Source organism: Schistosoma mansoni, chromosome 1 (assembly GCF_000237925.1).
Source record: "Schistosoma mansoni strain Puerto Rico chromosome 1, complete genome".
Taxonomy (NCBI): Eukaryota; Metazoa; Platyhelminthes; class Trematoda; order Strigeidida; family Schistosomatidae; genus Schistosoma; species Schistosoma mansoni.
This window is the reverse complement of record NC_031495.1, coordinates 47474945-47491671: the sequence shown is the minus strand read 5'-3', so window position 1 is coordinate 47491671 and position 16727 is coordinate 47474945. Positions and strand designations below refer to the sequence as shown.

Below are 16727 nucleotides of genomic sequence, written 5' to 3'. Positions count from 1 at the left end.
TGTTTCGTGCCCGAAACGGATTGAACTCAACTGATTACGTTTTCTCACCAGAATTCCAGAAGTTACGTTTTGAAGCTCGCCACTAATGAGCACATGATTATTGTAAGTATAGGGAATTTGTGGAGATTGTAGAATCATCATTATATAATGTGAATATAACACTCATATAGCTCCAGATTTAGAACAATGGGTTTATGTATCCTTAGTACTCAAGTGATATCATGTCTTTGTTTATGTGTAAAATTAAAACAGAGAAGCTGTTAAGCAGAGATGGATAGTGGCTGGCAGTGGAATCCAGGACGCGCGTTTCGTCCTATTTGGGACTCGTCAGCTGGATGTACCCGCATCTCAGAGTTGATGTTCACTCTGGGACTCGAACCCAGTACCTTTCGCTTCAAACGCCATCGCGTTATCCACTCGGTCACTGAGTCCTGATAGCCACTTGCTTGTGCGATGGGGTGAAGTTGAAATTTACTTAGTATTGTTCGTTTGGATCTTCCCATTGATGTTTTTAGGACTGCAACTGGTCAGTCTGTAATTGGCATATGTGCATACTGTGCGTATTACCTCGATATAGCCTTAATTCCCAACATGGTAAGCAGAGATGGCACATATGCCAATTAGAGACTGACCAGTTGCAGTCCTAACACATCGATGAGAAGATTCAAACAGACAACACTAAATGAATTTAGAGAAGCTGTTGTTCTATTGCCTGCTCATTGAACTATTAAAATTCAGGTCATGTATTAAAGTCTTACTGTATTGAGTCAGGTCTGTTTCGCAGTTAGTTATTGCTTTAAATAGAGAGCATAACACTTTGATCATTCTGTTGGAATTTTTTTACTCAAGTATTTTCACACTTCAGAGTTGTTTTTCTGTGGTTAATAACATTTCTTCGTTGTATGACGTTTTCAAATCAAATTTGTGAATATACGTTTTTTTCTCGATATATGTTGAAAGTAAAGAGCTTTTTAGGGCGTCATCACTTAGTGTTACTTTATGTAACTCTGATTAATTTTGTAAAGTTGAGAAAATATAAACAAAATTCGTCTGTTCATTTTGAAGTTAATTGGCGTGCTTTGGAATCCACACCCACTATTATGTTATCCCTTCTAATTGAGTGTGTTTTGTATGTATGTTTGTGATGATCATATTTTCTAGTGGGATGATTGTCGATGTCACAACTTAAATTGGGCAAATATAATCGGTGAACAGCTGACCTCTTACAATGACCTTGAACTTGTTTATCTAGTTGTCCATCATATCACGTGCATTTCTGCCTGTCTGTTAACACAGATTGACAGCTAAGTAGGCAGAATTTCATATGAACAATTGAGATTGGTTGCTTCAATTGAACCTTGTCCTTAAATATTATAAACCATAGGAAGAATGCGTAATCCAATTTATTCCCAAATGAATAGCTAACTTTTTTGTCCAATGGTAGCGAAACTATCTAAACTTGCAGTAAACGTTTCTCTAGCTGGAAAAAAACAGTAACTATTCAAGGAGGAACTTGACTGGTTCTTATGATTTATTTTAATAAGAATAATGATGTAGTAAATCAGTAGCTTCTATTCCTATGCCTACCGGATATTAACCTATTATAATTATACACATAATCTGTCCTCATGATCAGCCTTAACTCTGACCTTATCACAGAGGAATTGTTGATTCAGGTCATCATATTAGTAAAGTAAATATTTTTGAGGTCACTACTGACATTCCTCTCTTTCGTTGCCTTTCGGTTACTTTGAAAATACATATACACATACAAATTGCAGCATGCTAATAATAAGTAAACTGAAAAAATCATTACTGTACTTCACTAATCTGAAGTCAGGATTTATTTTCTACTCGTAACTATTATTGTTAGTATTAAGCTTTCAAAGATAACACTTCTTCTAAACATTAAGTAAACTTAAACTGTGAATGATGAAACAAATTATGAGAGCATAAGTAGGCACTAACAGGTATCAGATAAACGAAGTGGTCGTTTCCTGTTCATGGCCTTCATTATTGAACACTGTACAGGTTAATCGAAATGTTTTCTGTTTAATAAATGTGTTATATGCAGGAATTTTGATTAATTTTTCATTCATTTAGAGGGTAGCTGATACCGTCACCAAAGATTTCATTTGAAATTTCTGGAATTACCTTCAACCGTCTGCTATAAACATATCATTGTAGCGCAGCTCAACATGCTGGACGGAAAACACAAATAGCTTAAAAGTTGGAACTTTAAATCAGTCAGTTATTATTTATTGACTAAATGAATTAAAAAATCCGGCTGAAAGTATTCGGCACGATATATTTCCTGATCATCAAAAACGTTGAGAATAACCTCAAACACCGAACAATTCTTATATTAGGTAATTATTTGAAGTAATTAGAGTTACATGACTAATTTGAAAAATTCTAGAATTATTTATATAATTTATTTTAGAGTATTTTGAAGTGCACATTAATTAATGAAATTACAATTAAGTTCAACGAATATACTTACAGACTTACTCACTTGCGGTGTATGTTACTTACGCTGACAGACATAAGTGGTATGTAACACCAATTAGAAGTGGAATGCCTGGAAGCAGAAGGTTGAGAACATCGAATTGGAGGAAACATGAATGCAAACAGAAAGTAATTGTAATAACAACAGGAATGGAGGAACGATCAACTTTGTCAGAGACAATTGATGGAAGATGTGCAAATGAAGTATTTAAAGCATGGTTTTCGAAAATGTTATGAAGACGATCTGTAATTTTGCATTAAACAATAAATTGGTTATCGCCACCAAGTATTCCTTTACAAAACAATTACTAACTGAATTACACCTGTTACTCCTCGTGGAGGAGCAAAGGCTGCCGACTACAATTCTCCAACCAACTCTTTCCTGAGCAATTCTTTCTAGTTTTTCTCAAACGCTATTCATTCTTTTGATGTCTGCCTCCAATTCCCGACGCAATGTGTCCATTGGTCTAACACTTTTCCTTTCCCCTTCAGGATTCTGTGATAGCGCTTGCCACATTATGTAGTTTGGTGATTTCTTCAATATATGTCCTATCCACTTCCAGCGTCTTCCTTAATTTCCTCTTCAGTTGAAAGCTGACTCTTTCTCTCTCACAGTAGGTTGTTGCTGATGGTATCAGCCCAACTGACATTGAGTATCTTCAGTAGACAATTGTTTATAAATATTCGTACATTTTGATAGTGGTTGTGGTAGTTCTCCACGTTACAGCACCGTATAGTAGAATTGTTTTGACGTTCGTATTGAGGATTCTGACTTTAGTGTCGGCTTGCAGACAGTTGTTTTGATTTCCATATATTTTTCAAATGTAGGATTGCTGTCTAGATATGTGGAAGTCCCCACCTCTTCTATATATTATATTATTATCATCGATTAGTGTAGATTGCAGAATTTCCATAGTTTAATCTATGGACCGATGTTAGCTAGACCGCCAATAAAAATCTGCAATCCCTGGATGAATAACTCGTCCTAGTCAGGGACTCTACAGGAACGCGGATTCATGACTGAGCATCAGTGAATCGAACTCAGGACCTAAAGTTACATCTTGAGGTTATTAACTATAGAGGACTGCTAAAAAGTACCACGCCTGTAAGAAACGGGCATCTAGTCATTCACTGTTTCCAGTGATTGTCTGACGAGGATCAGTTCGTTATATAAAACTGTGGCTTAAATCTCTTCTAGAGTTACTGTCTGTCCAAGCTTGGGTAAAGAAGGACCATATAAAGATCAATTCAAACTCTGCCCTGTGAAATGAATGACATTCATTTAGAAGAATAAAGCTCTTTATGATGGAAGCCGAATTTCCTTAGAAATCATAAAATCGATGCCCCTTCCGATAACCAGACCAAGGAAAATAATATCAATCCATGGAACGTCTGGTTAGTGTCAAATAGCTGAGGAAATGAGAAGATACATTTATTATTCACATTTATTATTCTGGATGAATGTGAGAGATTCGTTTAAAACAAGTCATAAAGTGAACTAATTACATATACGTAGTGAAATGTCTTAAGGTTAGTAATTATTTTACATCAAAGCATAGTGTTTGTCGAAGATGCTGAGGATTATTCAACGGAATATTCACGTAAGGCTTACTTCCATTTTACAAACACTATAATTTTCCTGACCTGTTTAAAATACCATAGTGTCCAAAAATAAACACCAATGTTTGTCATCTGCTTCAGACACACATGTACAAAAAACACGTGAAGCAAATATCAAGTGATCGAAGGGTTGCTTAAATGGATGACCTGAAGAACAGATGAATTGAGGACAGGGTATGTACAAACAAGAGTGGTGGGAGGTACAGTTAGTCACTAGAATATCTAGAATAGATAGTCCAATGAGAGCTGTTCTGTAAATTGATTGGTTCATTCTACAACTAGGCAGGGACAGGTCAAGGCTAGAGATAGATGAACCAATGAAATATTAAACAAGAATTCATTGCTGTTTTATTGGCCATTGGATGTTGTTAATCTGAAGTTAACGGCGGATAGGTGATATTTCATACTGCGCCATATCTTACTAAGATTGCGCTTACGCGAGTTTAAGTTATACGGTTCCTGTTTTCGATTAGTTCTTACTAACTTCACAATTGTGTGGGAAATCTTAGAACTATAATAGCTTAGTCAAATTTGACTTTGCATTAATTTTTATATGGACTGTCTACGTACTTGTTGCCTAACAGGACCTAATTAATATTTGGATTACCTATGCAATGGCGCACACAGCTCTGCAGAACCCAAATAACCCTTATGCAAGTGGAAGGCTCGTAAGACGAAGCTCACAAGACCTTGGTTTGCGTAAGTGTTTAGTTTATAACTCCATGTTTATTGATATTTTGTTTAATGTACGGTATCTGAATACAAGACTAAGGTTTTTTGGACTAAAACTGTGTTCACAACTAAACATGAAGGGGAGATTTTATTTTACTTCACCTGGTTTAAGCAATGCTGTAATACTACTAGCTATAAGTGAATACTGAATCCCAGTAAAATAATTCGAACTGAGTTGAATTCGATTGGATCTTTAATGCTTTCTTCGCCCCACATCAACTTGTATGTTACAAAAGTCTACAAAATGTATGTCACTAAGGCACTTTCAAAAATTTTTTATTGTACATGGAGAATACACTGAAGCTCGATGTCTTATCGTTCAGTTTGCTAGATTGGGGTCTGTTGTCGGTTGCTGGTCATTTGTGTATGTGGTGGTCTTCCGAAAGTGAATGAGCACTGCCTGTCATAAATTTGTCCGAATATGTTGCATACGTTTAAGTTAATTTTGAATTTCAGTCAGTAGACTGTTTTCATTCTTATCAGCTAAGTAGATTCTTTTGACCGATGTACAGCGCTTTTTTCGTAGCGAACGTTGGTTTATAGATTCCCACAAGTGATACTTTTATTTGTATTCTTGTTATTGACATAACGTAAGACGTATTCCTATTCTTAATCACCCTTTAAAAATACGATAGTGATTCCACGTGAAGAAACGTCGTTGGTACCTAACTGTCTGGTTGCATTACTTTAGTCCAACCTCGTAAGTCAAATTAAGTTGTGGGTGTTTGTACCGTAGCTAATAATCGTAATTCAAGTTAGTCTTGCAAAATTAGTTTGTTGGCATTGTTAGTAATAACTTTCGATCTCTGGTTTCTTATTATGTACAGAAGTTGAGGTTTACGAAGGTTATTACGAATTTCTCCGACGTTATACACTTGGTGAACGTTTTGGATCGGGCGGATTTGGTCATGTTCACCATGCTAGGCGTACATCTGACAATAAAGAAGTTGTAGTAAAAGAAGTTCGATCAGATAAAGTTCCATGCTGGTGTTTGGTAAGTAAATATGTTTAATAAAGTAAATGGGTCCTGCTTCATCATCATTATTTAATAATCTGATCGAAAAGTCTTACTACATTTTTTTCGCTCTCCTTAACCGCCTGTTTTTAAGTTGCTTGAGTTAGCGGTAGTTTCGTTTAAATCCTTTTATACTAATGTTCGCACCGATCCATCCTTACCTTGATGTGCTACTTAGTGCTGTATCATTTATAATGACAATAGACACATTTATGGTTGACATATATGGAGCCAACCGCCAATGCAATCATGATAATTATATAATCCTTATGAAAGAACCAGTACGTAATGGGTTTATTTACTGGCTCTCAAACAAATAGTATAGCTCAAAGTCAGTATTTAAAAAACTGGACTTGATTCATTATTTATCGGTATACTTTTGGTTTACTTATTCCACCTGTATTATCGAATACTGATTCGTGTATTTGGTCTGTGTGCTAATTTCTGCACTTGGGATAATGCTATCCTTCTGCCTATAACTAAGAAGCCTTAGCAAGGTGCAAACTCTGTTCACTGGTTAAAATTTGTTTACTTTCTACACTAAGTTGCCACCAAGTCGTAATTCAAAATATACCGCTCACTAAATATCTCCCTGAGTTGTTTGATTTTCGCTCTACAATCGTAATATATCTTCGCATATTTTTAAATTCTAGGTTCGATTATTCTTTGGGAAGTCAGCACTTGTCAGAATATCTAGTTTGTTTGGACCTGCTGTGTGTTACTCATTAAATTTGTATACATTTACCAGTCATGAATTAAGATTAATTGTGTTAGTTCCAAATTGTTATTCCATCATGATAGACATACCCCAATTGATTTACATTCGACAGTTCAGTCAGAGTCGTGAGTGTACGGAACTAGAGGGATTTTGTAACTTTTAATATGTTAACTAACGCCATCATATAATATCCTCGTACATTTTGTAGGTTATCAGTATTTTGTTTAGGATATCAAAGCACGTGTAATTCAGCCCCTAAGAGTTCTAAAATTATCTCCAGCGCGTTGTACATAAAAGCATTTGACTTTATTCTTTTCAGCACATAAATTCAATTTAAATCTTTTCAGAAAAGTATTTATCTATGTTTTTTAAATAAATCGTATTTTGCTGTCCATGGAAATTATTTCGAGAAGCCATTTATATTTTTTATATGATCAGAGTTTGATCTAAGTGATCATGTAAGAAGTGATACAAAAACATTAAATTAGGTTAAACAGTGGTCCGTCGGTGAAATTTGTTTGGCGCCAAGGTAATGTGATGAAAGAAAATAAAAAATTGTAGTCTTGAAATAGACACGTGAACTGGTGGCAAATTTGGAATCCAAATGCTTAGAGTCATAAGATCCGACGCCGTTCTATTCACTTCCGTTTGAGAAGACATGTATTACCACTGTTTTCTTACAGTGTAACTCAGAACCATATAAACGTGGATGTGCTATTGAAATATCGAGTGTCCAGATCGGAATAAAATCGACATGTTTGCTCCTGGGATCCATTAACTGAGCATCAAGTACGTCAACTAGATTGCTAGCACCCTACAAACCGTTTGGGCACTTAACACATAACATGCTCTGGTCACTTTAGTCCCTACAGCTTCACAACTTGATTAACAATCTTTCCTAGATAGTATTTATCGTGTTAGGACATGATTTTAATTGTCAAAGGAAATGCGCTAGGGGCTTGTAATCGTTAATGATGTATAGGATTCTACTTGAATTGTCAGTTTACACTTCATTTTAGCACCCTATTTCAAGAGGTTTTACTTGAAACCAGTTTTTATTAGATTTTCTCCATATGTTAATGAAGACAATTAAATAAACAATAATCATTTCCAAACTTAAGTAACTACCTATCATTAGTTGATTACACTTACCTTTTTTGTCCTCTAATGAGTAGTAGTAAACCACTCGATATATTTAACTTCACCTATTTTAGACAATCGAATTCACTGACCAGTTTGGTCTATTGACTATATTTCAAAAATGATTGTAGCTGTTAGAGTTTTGATCCCCTATGCTATAACCCAACTAATGTACTTTATGATTTTTAGACTTGTTAAGATAGGAGTTGAATTATTTTTTAAATGATATTAGTTTGTTTTTAGAAGGACTAAATCGTAAAGAATCTAGCAATCTTTATTTAAAAATATTTCGACACGTTGATATTCTAAATTTTTCATATTCATTACTTTCTAATTTTACTCAGTATATAAGTAGGTTTATTATTTATCTAATTTACAAGTACCGTAGGTAGTGCTGGAATTACAAAAATACTATTTTATCCCTATTCCCATAATTCTCAATGAATAATTTACTATAGTTGTTCTGTATAAGCTTTGTCTGATTCGAAGTAGTATGACCAAAATCTAGACTGCTCAGAGTTGTAGTTGTAGTGTTGTTCTGTCTCAATCTCTGAATATCTAAATTCTTTGTTGTCTTGTCCGCATACACATACATATGTAATATTAACTACTTGGTTAGTTGGTAAACTTTTGCTGTTCTCCCACCATAATTAGTCGTTAACCATCATTGATAGTTAACCGTTATGTCTGTTCATGTATGTGAACTGCTCGTGTCCATGTGCTGGGTCAAAAGACCATATGTCTAATAATGAAGTTGTATGTATCTCAATTATGACTATAGTCAAAAAATCAGTTACTCTGTTATTATTATAATTATCTTGCTAATTCACTTACTTTCTTTTTGTCATAATATTTGTTTAGTTGGACAATCAATTAATGCCAATTGAAGTTGTACTTCTAGTTATGTGTCAAGGTTTACCTGGAATAGTTAATTTATTAGATGCCTTTAATTTTGGTCAATCTTGGGCAATTGTTATGGATCAAGTCTCTAGTACAACTTGTGATATGTTTGATTACATTGGTGAACGTGGAATGTTGTCAGAAAGTGAAGCTGCTTTTTATTTTCACCAATTAACTGGTATATTATTATCATGTCATAAAGTTGGTGTATTACACCGAGATATTAAAGATGAAAATATTCTGATTAATCGTACAACAAATGAATTGGTACTTATTGATTTCGGTTCTGGCGCATTCTTGGAATCACGTTTGTATACAGATTTTGATGGTAAGTTTAAATGGGAGTAAAAACAAAAAAGTCTTTAAAAGTCAACTTTATTTCACTTTTTTGTTGGGAGAAGGAATCTACCTTTTTTTAGTGGATGAAGGTTTTTCAACTTTTGTATTACAAATCAGCAGATGTTGATGAGAAAGTCAGGTTGCTCGATTCATTTACCATTTTAATAGTATATTTAAATGAGTCTAATGTCTTGTAACTAGAAAACCTATATGTACCGCGTTTTTTAATAGTTTGTGTTTGAATTCTTGTTGACGATGATGTTTTATGAGCAAACTTCAAGGATGCTGCACTAGTTAGTCTAACAAGTCATGTTATTTTACTTATCTTTCTTTTGATCATATCAGTTTTCGTCCTTTGAAGATGATTTACTTGGTTGATCTTATGGTCAACCAACTTGATATAGAACTTGTACACTAGTTATAGTCAACCAAATTTTTGATTCCTGATAACTTTCTTTAGACATGGAAAGTTACTTCAATTTCCAGTAAAGTGAGAAAGAATATTTTACTGTTACTTATTGCCTTTAACATGTGTTATGAAGTACAGTTGATTGAAAAAAGAAAGAACTAAGGTTAATCAGATTTAAATACAATACTAGTTTATAAAGTTATTAATTGTTAGTGTGAATTGTTTAGGAAGTTATACATTTCGTTTTTATTGTGCGACCTGTAAAATAACCGTAAAATATATAGTAATAGACTAGATCATGTTTTAAGCAAGTCTCAACCGTGCAAGTACTTTTATTCCTAAGTCGTTAATACACTATTCTTTTCATTGTACAGTTTCCTCTCATTTATATTTTGGTTTGGTACTACTGTTACTTTCTATGTCTTCACTATTTGGCTTCTCTTTTGTTAATTTCATTTCGATGTGTTAATATGATGTACAGCAGCCTATACTGATACACATTTATCCAAGATCATACGCTTGTTTTATTTGGCTTTTTATCTCTTACATGTTCAACTTTATTTTGTAAGCATGAAGGTGATTGGCTAGTTGTCTAAATGTTTGTTTTTCAACAATTCAATCTCAAATTGGGAATCCCTTTCATCTATTTCGGGATGCAGAGTTTGATAGTTAAAACTCACTGTGAATGTGATTATAAGCTACATGTACAAACCAGTACTTGGTAAACAAGTGGTCATCTATAATATTCATAATATAAACATTAAGGTAGTCTTTATAAGCATAGATGTGTGGTGGCTAGCAGTACAAACCAGGACGTGCATTTCGTCCTGTTTGAGACTGATTCATTGCAATCATAAACGTCTATGGCAAAATTCAAACAACCAATACAATATGAATTAAATTTCACCTTATTATTAATGGTTATCTTGACTCAGTAGCTAAGTGGATAATGAGATGACGTTTGGAGCGAAAGGCATTGGGTTCGAGCCATGGAGTGAACGTCAACTCTACGATGCAGTTACATCCAGCTGACGAGTCCCAAAAAGGATGGAACTTGTGTCCTGGGTTTCACTGCTAGCCATCAGCCATCTCTGTTTATAATGCATGTGACTTGGTGCAATATCGAGGCAATACTCACAGTATGCACATATGCCAACAAGAGACTAACAAATAACAGCCCTAAACGTCAATAGGAAGATTAAAACTATACAACATGAGTTAAAGTAGATTTAGAGATTTTGCGTTATATGAATACTGTTTCCCATGTACTTAATATTCTCATCTTTCGTTGCATTCCATGTTTTTATATTAGGCACCCGTGTTTATAGTCCGCCTGAATGGATTTTAAATAATAGATATCATGGCAAACAAGCTGAAGTATGGTCTTTAGGTGTACTACTCTATGATATGTTATGTGGTGATATCCCTTTTGTCAATGATAAAAGTATTATCGGAGGGAAATTGCGATATCGTAGAGACAATATAAGTGAAGCAGCAAAACATCTTATTGCGTAAGTTAAATTTTAATTTTTGTTTGTTCTCATTTTACTCTTTTTTACCTGAATCATATCTTAGATGCATAATCTTTCCTATTACCACTGATGCTGTTACTGCCTCTACTATTCTGGGATCCGGTCTGACAATTTCATCTTTCTATGATAATGGAGTATGACAACTTGAATTGATGTACCTACCACGTTCTACGTTGTAACTGACTAGCTTTTTTAAAAATAATTTTCTCAAATGGTAGAAAATTAATTCGAATCTTTTGACTAGTTATTCAAAAAGTTTACTTGACTAATCTAAATATTTGATGAAAAGTTTTACAAAAATTACCAGCTATGACATTTGCACGAGAGATTTATACGTGACTGGTGTACATATTTGTAGTTACCTGTTTTTGTTATTTGTAATAGTCAGTATTGTGTAGTCTAAATCTATCATAAATATTGTCCTTGTAGTTTTATAACTAATGATAAAAAACGTAAAATAACCGTCGCTAGTCAAAAAAGTACAGATAAATGGATCTTAGTTGTTGGGAGGCTGTAATCAGTCGGTTACATCTACTGAAAGTTAATTACATCATTTTTGAACCAGCATTTAATAATAACCATTTCTGTCGCAAGAAACTCGTTAAAACTACATACTGGATAAAGTGTACGAAATCAAATTTCTCAGAGTCAGATTAAATGCCTAACTTTCGGGCTTTGTATTTGCATATACATTTCCACTCACATATGCCAGTAACAAATTTGCCTTGAACTTTCTAATTTATCCCCCAATATGTAGTAGCATGATTCCAAATGGTATCTAATGTTATAATTAGACTGTTGTACTATGTAACACCATAAATACATCATTGCTTTTTCAATGGTGTTAATGAACTTTAAATTACACTTAAAGAAATGTATCTATACAGTCTAATCTTATGCGCGTAGGTTGGATAATTTTTTGTAAGACCATTAACCTGATTATTTAAAATATTTTAACATAATCTATAGTTTTCAAGCTTTCTTAAATTATCCCCCATTAATGATTTTTTTAGTGTTGTGACCCTATAATTAGATCTTTAACTTTCTATTATGGATCACAGATTATTCGGCTCACTCACTGTATGGATATAGTTGTGTTACAAACCAGTGTTTACTATTATAACGAATTATAGTAATATGTTTCTAAAAAATCTTAATGTTACTTTTATTTTCTTCATTGATACTTATTATTCATTTATTATAAATAGATTCGATGATTATGCTTATATATACTTATTAAAATTTTTAGGAGTTGTTTAAACATGGATCCATCTAAACGTCCATCTTTATTAGAAATCCTTCAACATCCATGGATGCAAGCCCATCGACCTCAAACTGGTGCTAAAATTCCACTAGCTATTCAAATAGCTTTGGATGCCTTAGAGAAGGGATCAAACTCGGACGCTACTCCAAATATTTCAAATTTATCTGATTTACAACATTCTATAGAAGTGCAAAGTTCAAGTCTATCAAATCAAACAATATCTGGTTTTCCACATTCTTGTTCCTTTACAAATCCTTCCATAGGTATTGATGATAAGCATAAAAATAAACAAACTAATAGTATTGACCATTCACAAACAATTTTAGATTCAAATTCTTGTTCTTCCGGTATGGATAGTCGCTCAAGCCTTCATTTTCATATCCCTTCAGGTACCACTGAATTAGTAGGATCAAGTATTGGTTATGCTTTCCATGACTTTCTTAGAGATGAGGTTTCGATTGGTGAACTTTCTCAATCTCCTGTATCTGGTATATCTCCTCAAGTCGAAACAGCATGGTCTATTCCAAATAGAAAAATTAATGAACGAGTAAATTTAAACATTCAGACATTTCCTCCGGATAGTAGATTATCATGTCAACAAACATCATGCCCTGAAATTATACCACGTCTTCATTCCAATGAGTCTGATTCTAGCTCTGGCTATTATTCACGCTCTGACTCTTTATCATCGAACGACGGGAAACAGCTCATTTCAGCTGTAAATGTTAGTAACTTACGTACTTGTTCAACTGCAAGTCATATAGCATCCGTCATGTCCGTTACTAAACCTGTTACAACAGCTGTTAATGATAAATCTCCTTGTTCAACTGCAGTATCTTCTTCGTATTCCCGACTTCAAAATATGGATCTTCCTGTTCATTTGCATTATTGGCGTTCAGGCAGTTCCAGTAAAACATCTTCTGATTCATCTTCATCTTATTCATCTACAAAATCTAATTGTCTTGATAAACAGCTCCGGCAAATTAGTGAAAATACACCAACCATTCCCTACTCATCTTCATATCTTAATCCTTCTTGGTCCGTAATTTTAAATTCATCTAAACCTACATCCCAAATCTATTCGTCTAATACAACTCATTCCAGTGTACCATGTTCAGGTGTGACTGCATATTCCTCAACTACAAATGCTGTAACCAGCTCAAATACAGATATGGTAGACACATTAAGTAGTCTATTATCATCTTCAACTTCAAAATTAAATTCTTCTCTATCAAATCACGATTGGTTTTTAAGTGGTAATAATGTTGATATGGATCATGTATGATTAAACTTTTATTTTTAATGTACACAATCATTATAGAAAAAAAAATTTTAAGAGAAATAGTTAAAAGTTAATACATTTTAATCTGTAATGTACTCTTTCGATAGGAAATAATCAATACATTGATTTGATGATTATTTTAATATCCACAAGTACATCAATAGATTTAAATGTTCCATGCTTTAATTATTGTTCTCGTTTGTTTTTTTAAATACCATAATTATGTACATTTATGTGTATAATGTACTATGTGGTTAGTAACTTGTTATCTTTATATCATTATATAATCAAAACAATATTTACAGAGTAATGATCATTATTATTATTATTATTATTACTATTATTATTATGTTAAAATGGAAAAATGGTATTCGAAGTTCCCAATCTTTATTATTATTATTATTATTATTATCATTATTGTTTTCAATCAATTTCGTGCTGTAGAAATTTTTCTAAAACTGTGTTGTTTTCCTTTTGTTTAATATTATTATTGTTATTATTATCACCCCATTATTATTATTATTACTAATAATTTAATTGTTCAATATTCTTTAAAAATGTATTTGTTTGGTTTTTGGTTCATGTCTTTGAGAATTTTAAATGCTTTGACAAGTTTCATTATGATGATTATTTTTTTCAATCAAAAAAAAACGACTAACAAAATGTTTCTGATTTTATTTCTGATACTTTTTTTTTCTTGTTCTTCTCATCTCCTATGTACTTGTGTGTGTGTGCGTGTGTATGTTTTTTTAATGGCTTTATGTACTCATGAAAATTGCTCACACTACTTAATGGCCTTTACAAATTTATATGCATATATATACATATATATATATATATATGCTGTAGTTTCAAATCATTTTCGTTTCAACTCACTTTGCAGTGTACTCTTGATTTTCAGTTACTTGTTTGATATATTGTGAAGTGTACACCAAAAGTTCTGTACATATTAGATCTGTTTTTTTTCTTGTACATACTTTGAGTATTTTGATTTTTTCATACGCGTAATTAAGTAAGGGTTGAAAGTCAGTGTATAATTGTAATGATACATCACTTAATTAGTATGGTGAAATGCGCTAAGTTAAAAAGGAATCAATATATTGTGACCGTAAGTCGCATTGGGCATAATCTACGATCAGATTTTTCACACCAATTATTTCATTAGTACGTTAGGTTGAGTATGGCATAGATTTGTTAAGTACAAGATAAAAGATTATGACAAACTATGGCTAATTTAACTCTGAACAAAACGTATTGTTTTAGGCACGTTCGACCTACAAATAGGTAAATACTTGAGTGTAACACAGATTGGTTCTACTTAATAGTCGGTCTGTCATGTAATAATCGATCTGTATTTTAGCAGTTTTACCTTCAATATTGAGTTACTTTTCATTTCGAAGGCACAACATATCTATGTCTGCCACGAGTGGATTTCGCCTTTTCAATGATTCACTTCCCATAAATAGACGAAGTGGATGAATAACATGAAATAGGTATGGTAATCATCTTTTGTGTGAGATTTACTAATGAGGTTTCAATGGATAAAATTTTTATGGTATAAATGTCGCTGCATCATTGGATATTTCTCAAGCTTTGATACATTACATAGAGATAACTTTATAGTGTTCTAAATCCTGGTAACTGCCTGATTTTTATATTATTTTTGGGCTTTTAGCTGTTAAACGATTGATAAGCAGAGGTTTAAATATTCCCTAGGACATCTGGTTTATGTATGTATTGACATCTGTATTTGTTTCTTTTAAATACTATAGACGCACTTTTATCTTAAGTTTTACTTACTCCTGTTACCCCTCGTTAAAGAGTATAGGCCAACCACCAGTATTCTCCATTCAACCCTGTCCTGGGCAATCCTTTCCAGTTTTTATTCATCTTTTTCATATCTGCTTCTATTTCCCGACGTAATGTGTCCTTTGGCCTTCCTCTTTTCCGCTTCCCTTCCGGATTCCAAGTTAGGGCTTGCATCGTGATGCAGTTTGGTGGTTTCCTCAATGTATATCCGATCCACTTTCAACGTCTTTTCCTAATTCCCTCTTCAGCTGGAAGTTGATTTGTCCTCTCCCACAGAAGGCTGTTGCTGATGGTATCCAGTCAAAGGACATTGAGTATATTGTGTAGACAAATGTTTAAAAATACTTGCACTGTCTTGGTGATGGCTATAGTTGCTCTCCACGTTTCAGTTCTGTACAGCAGAACTGTCTTGACGTTTGTGTTGAGGATTGTGACTTTGATATTGGTTGGTGGTTGTTTTGATTTCCATATATTCTTCAATCGCAGGAATGCTGTCCTTTGTAAATCCTCGCTTTTACGTCTGCATCAGATCCTCCTTGTTCATCGATGATATTGACCATGTCATGTACGCGAAAGTTTCCACCTCTTCTCGAGTTTTGCCATCAAGTTGGGTTGGTGTTCTCCGTGTTGTATTTGAGAATCTTGCTTTTTCTTTTGTGTATGTTGAGGCCTATCGTTGCAAAGGCTGCTGCTAGATTTGCTGTCTTCGTGTGTATGAGATAGGAGGGCTAGGTCATCTGCGAAGTCCAAATCGTCTAATTGGTTTTGAGATATCCATTATATTCCGTGCTTCCCCTCAGATTTCGAAGTCTTCATAGTCCAGTCAATCACCAGAAGAAAGAGGAAGGGGGAGTGTTAACAACCTTGTCTGACTTCAGTCCTTACTGGAAGTGCATCTGTCAGCTGTCCTTCATGCACGACTTTGCACTATAGTCCGTCGTATGAGTTCCGGATAATGTTGACAATCTTCTGAGGAACTCCATTGTGTCAAAGAAGTTTCCATAATGTTCTCCGGTTCACCATGTCAAACGCTTTCTTATAGTCAATGAAGTTGACGTATAGTGATGAGTTCCACTCAACTGATTGTTCAACGATGATCCGTAGTGTCGCAATCTGGTCTGTGCACGACCTATCCTTACGGAATCCAGCCACTTGATCTGGAAGTTGGACGTCTACTGCGTCTTTCATCCGATTCGGCAACATTCTGCCTCCGTAATTCTCACATTTGCTCAGATCTCCTCTCTTCGGTATCTTGATGAGATAGTTTTCCACCGTTTCTTATGTCACATTAGTTTCTTAATCCTTATCATATTTCTTTAAGATCATCATCAAGTCCCTTAATTAACTAATCAATCATTTATATGCCCTCAAATGCCCTGGTATGGCCGAGAGCGAGGAGGGCCCGCCCTCGCTCTCGAAATACTCACACACGGCCACGCGTATACAGCCTCTGCCACGA

At 34.0% G+C, this 16727-nt stretch overlaps 1 protein-coding gene and 1 non-coding gene across 2 annotated transcripts; one reads left to right on the top strand and one right to left on the bottom strand.

The window, feature by feature from the left end:
- Positions 1-361: 361 nt before the first annotated feature.
- Positions 362-428, bottom strand: Smp_tRNA_01146_Gln_TTG.1.1. Its single transcript has one exon. It is a non-coding gene (tRNA).
- Positions 429-4545: 4117 nt separating this feature from the next.
- On the top strand, positions 4546-13462 carry Smp_090890 (serine/threonine protein kinase; the record flags this gene model as incomplete). The annotated part of the gene is made up of 5 exons (XM_018794642.1): positions 4546-4827; positions 5688-5854; positions 8595-8961; positions 10694-10892; positions 12163-13462. Exons 1-5 carry the CDS (start codon positions 4743-4745, stop codon positions 13460-13462), a joined length of 2118 nt encoding a protein of 705 aa, XP_018649034.1. The 5' UTR covers positions 4546-4742.
- Between the last annotated feature and the right edge of the window lie 3265 nt (positions 13463-16727).